General features: G+C 44.2%; 1 protein-coding gene across 3 annotated transcripts in view; it reads left to right on the plus strand.

Moving 5' to 3' along the window:
- The window catches only part of LOC135559019 (ATP-sensitive inward rectifier potassium channel 10-like), a 12,391-nt gene extending 4,448 nt beyond the window's left edge, over positions 1 to 7,943 (plus strand). For 2 of the 3 annotated variants that reach the window (XM_064993329.1, XM_064993328.1), the window contains exons 2-6: positions 1,159 to 1,504; positions 2,394 to 2,605; positions 3,014 to 3,145; positions 5,138 to 5,315; positions 5,643 to 7,943. In XM_064993329.1, the coding sequence (XP_064849401.1) occupies positions 1,159 to 1,504; positions 2,394 to 2,605; positions 3,014 to 3,145; positions 5,138 to 5,315; positions 5,643 to 6,046 (1,272 nt within the window). In that variant the 3' untranslated portion in view covers positions 6,047 to 7,943. The remainder of the gene's footprint in view (positions 1 to 1,158; positions 1,505 to 2,393; positions 2,606 to 3,013; positions 3,146 to 5,137; positions 5,316 to 5,642) is intronic. The other variant, XM_064993330.1, reaches the window with a different exon arrangement.
- Positions 7,944 to 10,270: the final 2,327 nt, after the last annotated feature.

Consider the following 10,270-nt stretch of genomic DNA (forward strand, 5'->3'; position numbering starts at 1 on the left):
ACCAGAGATGTGTTTCCATCAAACTGACTTGTTGTGGATACAAGTCGTTGCGTAATGACATAGTGCACATAAAAATAACTTTTGCAGTTAAATTGCAAGTGAATAAAAAAGATATAGTAATAAAACAAGTTAAATGGGTTTCCATCGTATTTTCAATGGCTTTGTCACAAAACAATTTGCGTTATATAGCAAATGTGCCCACTCTGGTATTGGTTCATGTGCTCTAGTCAACAGCTTGCAGGTACAGTACGAGTATAGACTACATGATGAGATTATTATGGACAAAAAGTGCAAGAATATGTTTATTTGTCAAACGGCAACCAAGCATTGATTATCATGTCACCAGAAAAAGACCTTCGATATTTATTGGAAAGGAGCATCAAGCTCTGTGAAGTTCATCACAACTCATTCCATCTGTAGCCTAATAAACTGCATGTCTTCCTGAGTCGTAGTGGGAGAACCACACACCATATCATCGCACCTCCAAGTTTACTTCGATATGATGGTTAATAGATCAATATTTGCACATAAAATGGTGTGGTAAGACTTTACTCGCATACAAACGGTGGATGGAAACGTTGTTACTGTGCAGGACTTTTTGCCTTTGTCCCAAATGACACCCTATTAACTATATAGTGTATTACTTTTGACAAGAGCTCATAGGACCCTGGTCAAAATTAGTGAGGGAATAGGTTGCCATTTGGGACACACAGTGTGTGGAATCTGCATGTGCTTGTTCAGTCCCTCATCATGTTGTGTTTGTGTCTTCATCTGTTCTGCAATCTTCCAGCAAAAGATGCTTATATTTTTTTTACTTTAAGGCTACAGTGCAGCACTTTCGCATTACAATAGTCAGTCATGCGAAAGTGCAGTAATGCATTTTATAGTCCTACATTGCCATTTTGAGACTCAACTCTGACAACTGGTTTTGATGTTTGTCGATCAAAGCTCGAGTGACATTCTAAATGTTAATTAATTGCAATGCTCTTTTGTTGCTCTTGTGTGGTTTGAGAATATAATCTTAATAGCACTGGTTAACTGGTTAACATCTGTACTGCAGGATGTCTAAACTTTATTTACAGTTATTAATTCATGCCCCGTTACCGTGCCAAAGATGTCACCTAATCAGTCTCTCCTTCCTTCCTGTTGCGTTGACAGATGACATCCGCCACGCCCCCTTCCTCCCGAAGCTGCTCCCCTCAAAAGGTGTGTCACTCGCAGACGCAGACAGACGTTCTAAAGCCCCTATTGGGCGCCGGGGGCTCCGGCGGGGGCGGGACCTTGAGGAGGCGGAGACGTGTTCTGTCTAAGGATGGGCGGAGTAACGTACGCATCGAACACATCAGTGGGCGTTCGGCCCTGTACATGCGTGACCTCTGGACGACGTTCCTGGATATGCAGTGGCGGTGGAAGTTCTTTCTCTTCACCCTTACCTTCACGGGGACGTGGTTCCTGTTCGGGGTTCTGTGGTACCTGGTGGCATTAGTGCATGGAGATCTGCTGGGTGAGAGAGTGGAGAGAATGGAGACATTTTAAATCCTCAGTACTACAGTACAATTCGCTGTCCCACTGTTGTTTTATATCAGTACAACTAAACAAAAACCACCAACTAAGTTTTGTGTAACGTACATTGGCTGTCCAAAATGGCACCTTACTCCCTATATAGTTAGTGCACTACTTCTGACCAGAGCCCCTTTCCCAATCTCTCCTCTCACTCTCTGGCCTTTTCTTGTTTGGGCAAAAGTCCGTCCTCTGTCTATTCTCCTCCGTCCTCTCTCCTCCGTGACCCGGAAACCAATAAGTGGTCGAGGAGTGTGTCAATTCTTTAGTTGGCAAGGTTAAGATGGTCCTCCCCTCCTCGATAGCCTCCTAAGTGGAGAGAAAGCACGAGTGTATCCTACAGCAGAAGAGTTTTGATGTCTTCCACACCCCCTTTGAATCAGCTGTTGTATTGTCGAAGGAGAAAAGCATGCACATATTTAAAAACGATATGCTACTTATCTTTATATCGACAAAATGGTTTTCACAACTAACTTAATTTACTTTCATCACTTTACACATGTATTTTGGGATCCGCCCCTGTAAATGACCCGCGAGTGGAGAAGGACCTTCTCATTTCGTCCACGTTCACTCTCCTCATCGCCTCTCTTCGATTACCTTTGACCATTTTCCAAAGGAGGCCAGAGAGGACAGAGAGAGGATGCAGGAGTTGAGCAAATCTAATTGAGAAAAGGCCTCTGTCCTCTCTCTCTTTCTTCCTCTCAATCTCCCTTTGCTCTCTCTCATGTCCCTCACTCTTTCCTTCTCCTCTCTTTCTCTGTCCTCTCTCCTCTCTCTTTCTCACTTTCTCTCCTCTCTCTGTCTCCCTCTCTCTCTCTTCTGGGCCCTCTCAGAGTTCAACCCACCGTCGAACCACACCCCGTGTGTGCTGCAGATGCAGACGCTGACTGGGGCCTTCCTGTTCTCGCTGGAGTCCCAGACCACCATTGGCTACGGCTTCCGTTGCATCACAGAGGAATGTCCAGCTGCTATCATTCTCCTGATTCTGCAACTCGTCATCACCATGGTGCTGGAGATCTTCATCACCGGAACCTTCCTCGCCAAGGTAGAGTATGGCTTACTGAGCACACCGTGCCAATGAGCGGTTGAAAGCAGCACACGGCCGTCCTATCGCTTCTGAACAGAACATTGCCGTCATGTTCTGTTCTTTTCCCGTCTATTCTACATTTTGAATTGCCACGAATAATGGACTCCCAGCGGGTGATTGCGTGACCACCCACTGCTTTCAAACGCTCGTTGGCATGGTGTGTTTTGTCCTTTATACCTTCTTACATCACTTGGGTCATCATCGCTATTTGACATCTCTGATACACACATTGTTGCGGTCAGTTGAATTGCTAATTAACTTCTATGTGTACTTCAATTGTTGAATGTCTCCTGAATTGACTAAATTGAAATGGAATTGACACCAAACCTGAACACAAGATACAATAGTCTTTACTGCTTTCCTCAGGTGGCTCGGCCAAAGAAGCGAGGTGAGACGGTGAAGTTTAGCCAGCACGCCGTGGTGTCCAGTCACGAAGGCCGACCCTGCCTCATGATCCGAGTGGCCAACATGCGGAAGAGCCTGCTGCTGGGGTGCCAGGTAACTGCTCAACTCTGTGTGTGTGTGTGTGTGTGTGTGTGTGTGTGTGTGTGTGTGTGTGTGTGTGTGTGTGTGTGTGTGTGTGTGCCTGCTTGTGTGCTTGTGTGTGTGTGCATGCGTGTGCGTGTTTTTGTGTGGGTTCAACAGCAAGTGTAAAGTACACTGAACAAAAATATGAATGCAATATGCAATATATATATTTTTTACTTACTGAGTTACAGTTCTTATTAGGAAATGAGTCAATTGAAATACATTAATTTGGCACTAATCTATGGATTTCACATGTTTGGGAATACATACAGTATATGCATCTGTTGGTCACATATACCTTAGAGAAAGGGTAGGGGCTTGGATCAGAAAACCAGTCAGTATTTGGTGTGACCACCATTTGCCTCATGCAGCGCAATAAATCTCCTTCACATAGAGTTGATCAGGCTGTTGATTGTGGCCTGTGGAATGTTGTCCCACTCCTCTTAAAAGTTGCTGGATATTGGTGGGAACTGGAACTGTCGTACATGTCGATCCAGAGCATCCCAAACATGCTCAATGGGTGACATGTCGGGTGAGTATACAGGCCATGGAAGAACTGTGGCAATTTCAGCTTCCAGGAAGTGTGTACAGATCCTTGCGACATGGTGCATGATGATGATGAAACATGAGGTAATGGCGGCAGATGAATGGCACAACAATGGGCCTTAGGATCTCGTCATGGTATCTCTGTGCATTCAAATTTCCATCGGTAAAATGCAATTCTGTTTGTTGTCCATAACTTTTGCCTGCCCATAACATAACCCCACCACCATGGGACACTCTGTTCACAACGTTGGCATCAACAAACCGTTTGCCCAAATGATGCCATACCTGCTGCCTGTCATCTGCCCAGTACAGTTAAGACCTGGATTCATCCATGAAGAGCACACTTCCCCAGCGTGCCAGTGGCCATCAAAGGTGAGCTTTTGTCCACTGAGGTTGGTTACGACGCCGAACTGCATTCAGGTCAAGACCCTGGTGAGGATGACGAGCAAGCAGATGAGTTTCCCTGAAATGGTTTCTGACAGTTTGTGCAGAAATTCTTTGCTTGTGCAATCCCACAGTTTCATCAGCTGTCCAGGTCGCTGTTCTCAGATGATCCCGCAGGTGAAGAAGCCAGATGTGGAGGTCCTGGGCTGGCGTTGTTACACGTGGTCTGCGGTTGTGAGGCTGGTTGGAAGTACAGTATTGCCAAATTCTCTAAAATTATATTGGAGGTGGCGAAATGGTAGAGGAATTACATTCTCTGGCAACAGCTCCTGCAGTCAGCATGCCAATTGCATGCTCCCTCAAAACATTGAGACCTCTGTGTCATTGTGTTGTGTGACAAAACTGCACATTTTAGAGTGGCCTTTTATTGTCCCCAGCACAAGGTGCACCTGTGTACTGATCATGCTGTTTAAACAGCTTCTTGCTATGCCACACCTGTCAGGTGTATGGATTATCTTGGCAAAGGATCTATCCCACTTAGCTTTCTCTTTTACAACCTGTCTCTATAGCGAAGAAGAAGAAAAATATGAGCAGAGTTGATCCCCTCTAAAATCAAACCCCCTTAGCGCAGGGGTTTTCAAACGTTTTAACATCAAGCACCCCAAATATTATGAGCCCCTTTGGGGCTAGAGTTTTGTTTGGGGGCCTTTGCACCCTGCCGCTGGAAATAATAATAATATTAGTTGGGGCCCCCTGGAGGTCAGGGCCCCAGGGCAGAGTGAGACAGGAAAATGCAAAGGTTATTTGTATACTGATCAAAACAATGAATTGCCATTGGGGGTGGATATGAAACATGTTCTGTATGTATTATAAAAAACTACATTTAATTTAGTGTAAAAAAATAAGAAGAAAATGCTTTTTGTTTATTTATAAACATTTTCCACGGTCTCCCTGGCACCCCCTTGTGGAACCCCGGGCGTCCGCAGACCTCAGTTTGAAACACCTGCCCTAGGGATTGTGTGCGCCCCCTAGGTGACGGGGAAGCTGCTGCAGACATCTCATACTAAGGAGGGGGAGACGGTGCGTCTGGACCAGAGGAACGTTCCCTTCCAGGTGGACACGTCCAGCGACAGCCCCTTCCTCATCCTCCCCCTCACATTTTACCACATCATAGACGACAACAGCCCGCTCAGGGCCTGGGCCGCCAAGGGTACGCCTGGTTATTAATGTGGGAATGGATCTGTGTGTGAATGGATCTGTGTGTGCATCCCAAACGGCACCCTATAACCTATATAGTGCACTAGGGCCCTATGGGCTCTGGTCAAAAGCAGTGCACTGTATAGGGAATAGAGTGCCATTTGGGACCAGCCTAGAACTACGGGAATGGATCTGTGTGTTTGTGTGTGAGTCAGGGCCCTTAATTTGAGATATTTTTGTCTCCCTCTGTCTCTCTGTCTCTCTGTCTCTCTCTCTCTCGCTCTCGCTCTCGCTCTCGCTCTCGCTCTCGCTCTCTCTCGCTATCTCTCTCTCCCCTCAGGCGGGGGATGGACAGATCCTGAGCTGGCGGACTTTGAGCTGCTGGTTATCATGAGTGCCACGGTAGAGCCCACCTCAGCCACCTGCCAGGTGCGTACCTCCTACCTGCCTGACGAGATCCTGTGGGGGTACGAGTTCCCCCCTGTGGTCTCCCTCTCCCCCTCAGGGAAGTACGTGGCCGACTTTGCCTTCTTTGACAAAGTGGCCAAAACCAAGACCACGCCCCTCTTCAAAACATCCCGCCCACAGAGCTACCATGGCAACGGAGGAGGAGGAGGAGGGGGGGTGGAGGGGACTGACCCGGAGAAGATCCGATTGGAGCAGAGCTACAGGGAGAGAGGAGAGGAAGGGAGAGGGAGGGTCAGAGACAGTAGCCCTCTCAGTGTCCGCATCAGCAATGTCTGAGAGCCTACACACTGAGACGCATACACCAGACCTGGGTTCAAATACTATTGGAAATCATTTCAAATACTTTTGCCGTGCTTGATTGAGCTTTGCCTGGCTTAATGGATCCAATAGAATAGTCCGGAAACCGCAAACCATGCCCATCTGGCACTTCAGTAAGACTAAAGCAAACTCAAACTATTTGAAAGATGTAAATAGTATATGAACCTAGGTCTAGCATACACTGGATTCTAAGCAGGGTCTGTTACAGTTTACTACAAATATTGAAATGATTAATTCATTGCTTGTTGTTTATTTACATGAAATTGGTACGTATAGAAATATTGAGGGGCAAAGTGTGTTACGGCTGGAGAGGGGGTAGCCCCTGGAAAGGCTTTGAATGCTTAGCGTGGATCGCAAATGGTACCCTACTCCCTTTATATCCCATACGGGCCCTTGTCAAAAGTAGTGCACTATATACGGAATAGGGTGCCATTTGGGATTCAGACTTTGTACTGATGCTTCTCTGCCAACGTACTGGACATCCGACCATAAATACACTGTAAAAACATACAAATATGTAACACTTTAGAATGTCTTATGATTTTGTTATTTGTTATTGGTACGTGCCAATGTACTGTAGATTATGCTAGCTGAAAGCACTTTGGTGAAATGATAACACTAATGTATCAATACGAAAAAAGAATGTAGACCTGTTGTGGACTTTGACTGGATATGAAGAAGACGAGAGAAGATGATGTTAAGGTGTATAGTCGTCAGTATGCCTTTTCTGCACAGATATATCTGTTGTTGTTGCTACAGAGGACTGCAGTTAGCACTTTATTAAGTACCTTTGCACCTTAGGAGCGTTTATAGCACTTAATATTACTGGAATGTATATAGATTTGTGCTTGTAACCCAACTAAAAGCACTTTAACACTGGATGAAATGTTTGAATGATGCTTTCTATTCATATTTTATGATTGGGATTTTAACAATTACGATTTTGTCGATTTTCCTCTCTTCAGTCATGTGTTGTTTCTGTGGCACATTGATAGAAAATAATATGTTTGTAAATAATCACAAACCAGCCATTTAGAAGGTTCAACGCTAACAGCAGGATACGTTCTAGGCCTATTCTAGACACCAGATTGCCTTTACATAGAGTCAAAAAACACCCCATTCCCTATAGTTGCACTACTTTTCACCATTGATTAAGGCCCACAGGGCCCTGGTCAAAAGTAGTGCACTATATATGGAATAGGGTGCCATTTGGGATGCACTCCCAGGGACTCACATGAGTACAAGCTTCTATTTCTTCCTCTGGTGGTAACCATGGCTTCATGTGTAAAGTAGGCTTCGGGGAAATTTGGGTGGGGTAACTTAAGTTGAGAGAGGTGTGTCAAGACCTAATCATGGCTTTAGATTAGAATATTAACCCATTCCTTAATTTGGTTTACAGGAGAGAACATACACGGACTGTTGGTATTGCTGAGGTGTTTTGAGAGGAAGCAAATGTGATTATTGTGATTATGGTGTCCATGATTAGACTTGGGTTCAAATGCAATTGGAATCATAACAAAAACAAATCCTGGCCTTGATTGAGTTTGCCTGGCGCAAAGGAACCAATCGAATAGTCGCAAAACTGCAAACTCCACCCAGACTCTGATTAGTCCATGTCAAGGCTTAATCTGTGTCGGGGAAACTGGTCATAAAAGCCAGGTCTGATCATGATTTTGCCATTATGATCTCTCAGAGGCCTTGAAGCCTGAGTGCTTTGTTGATATGAACTATTAACTGTGGGAGAGGTTTGATATTTTGTCTTCAACTTGTCTAGGTTTTTCACTGGAAAACTTGAATGTTGTCTTCTAGATCTTTAACAGCATAAGCTAATTTGAAATAAAGAATTATCAAAGTATAGAGCAGTCATTTTTTAAGATTTATTTAAAATATTACACTGAATCCCCTATTTGTGTGTCAGTTATTTGGTAGGGGCTGCCCTACTGGAAATGTACATGTTGAAAATACTATAATTACACAATAACATATCTCATTGTAACATGAAAATGCATTCTACCCCATCTTCTTTTTCACAAACACTTGCGTTTGGTGTTCATTTTCTGTTCCTAAGTACATTTAAAATGTATTGGAAAAAGGTCATCAAATCCTTTCGCATGCCACAGACCATGTTAGAATTGCAAACAGAATGTGTTGATCTGGTGTGAAATTTCCGGTCATGGATGTAAAAAGCTCGGGGAGGAAGAGGAAGTAACTTCAAGGCAAAAGTTTTTGAATATACTCTAGATTTAAACATATTTTGAAGCTGTACATGTCGGATTACGAAGACTCAAATTAAACAAAAACATAAACAATTGAGTAATATAGCAATTTTGGATTGTGCTACTTTAATGTAGCCTCTTACTTGTGAGAAAAGTGAACAAAGTGTTAGTTAGGCTACAGGAAAGTCAGTAACAGTAAACTGCGCCACAAGGTCATTTGAAGGACGGAAACGTCTCACTACCAGAAAGTCACACCACAGACATGCTCAACTCATTTTTGGACATGTCTGTCAGTCGACCACCAATAAGTGGGCTGAAAAACCTGACACTCTCTGTGCATCCAAGTGGTCTACGCTTTTAGGCAGATCAGGTTTCCTTCATGGATTCTACTTCATAAAGTTGCTGAAAAGCAACTGAAACGGAATAGTTGAAATCGTGGGCATCATGTCCTTGTTCTTTATTGCCAAGGTACTTCTGTATTAGTTGTTAACAAAGGCAGCTCTAGGATGCTCTAAAGGTAGATAACCTTTTTGATCAGTTCACCTTTAAACCATTTTGCAAATGGGTCTTTCTATAAATAATGGTGACATTGGGTTAAACATTTCAACTTGATTTGAAACAAACATTTCATAGATGTTTATGCAGTGTACATAGAGGAATAAAAGTTCATTCTGGATATGCAAATTGCTCTTAACTCCAACTATACAACAACATAGGTCTACTGTAGGACTATACATCCTTCAAGAAGGGTTCATACAGACATTGTCAAATTCAAGGACTTTCAGGGACTTTTTCAAGCACTTAATTGTAATTTTCCCGGACCTCAATTTTTATTTGTTTTATTTATATATATATATGGACACACTATATAGGACACACCACATAGGACACACTACATAGGACACACTACATAGGACACACTACATAGGACACACTACATAGGACACACTACATAGGACACACTACATAGGACACATATACAATACAACCTTACAGTGAAATGCTTACTTACAGGCTCGAACCAATAGTGCAAAAAAAGTAGGTGAACAATAGGTAGGTAAAGAAATATACAACAGTAAAAAGACAGGCTATATACAGTAGAGAGGCTATAACAGTAGTGAGGCTATAACAGTAGTGAGGCTACAACAGTAGTGAGGCTACATAACAGACACCGGTTAGTCGTGCTGATTGAGGTACTATGTACATGTGGGTATGGTTAAAGGTACTATGCATATATGATGAACAGAGAGTAGCAGTAGCGTAAAACAGGGGTTGGCGGGTGGAGGCTGGCGGGACACAATGCAGATAGCCCGGTTAGCCAATGTGCGGGAGCAGTGATTGGTCGACCCAATTGAGTTTGTACGTACATGAGTGTATAGTTATAGTGACTATGCATATATGATAAACAGAGAGTAGCAGCAGCGTAAAAAGAGGGGTTGCGGGGGGGTTTGGGAGGGCTCACAATGCAAATAGTCCGGCAGCAACACATGACAACACAGCATGGTAGCAACACATGACAACACAGCATGGTAGCAACACATGACAACACGAGTGATGAACTTGCTGTCTCTGCCTGGCCAGCTCCCCTCTCTCCACTGGGTTTCTCTGCCTCTGACAATATTACGGGGGCTGAGTCACTGGCTTATTAGTGCTCTTCCATGCTGTCCCTAGTTGGGGTGCCAGGCTTTTTTTCTCTATACTTGACTTGTTTGGGTTGAGTCACTGACTGATCTTCTTGTCCGGTTTTGCGCCCTCTCAGGCTCATGCGGTGGAGGAGATCTTCTTGGCCTAAACTCAGCCTTGTCTCAGGGTAGTAAGTTGGTGGTCTGTTGATATCCCTCTAGTGGTGTGGGGGCTGTGCTTTGGCAAGGTGGGTGGGGTTATATCCTGCCTGGTTGGGCCACAGTGTCACCAGACCCTCCCTGTCTCAGCCTCCAGTATCTGTGCTGCAATAGTCTATGTGCTG

This window comes from Oncorhynchus masou, chromosome 17, assembly GCF_036934945.1.
Source record: "Oncorhynchus masou masou isolate Uvic2021 chromosome 17, UVic_Omas_1.1, whole genome shotgun sequence".
Classification (NCBI taxonomy): Eukaryota; Metazoa; Chordata; class Actinopteri; order Salmoniformes; family Salmonidae; genus Oncorhynchus; species Oncorhynchus masou.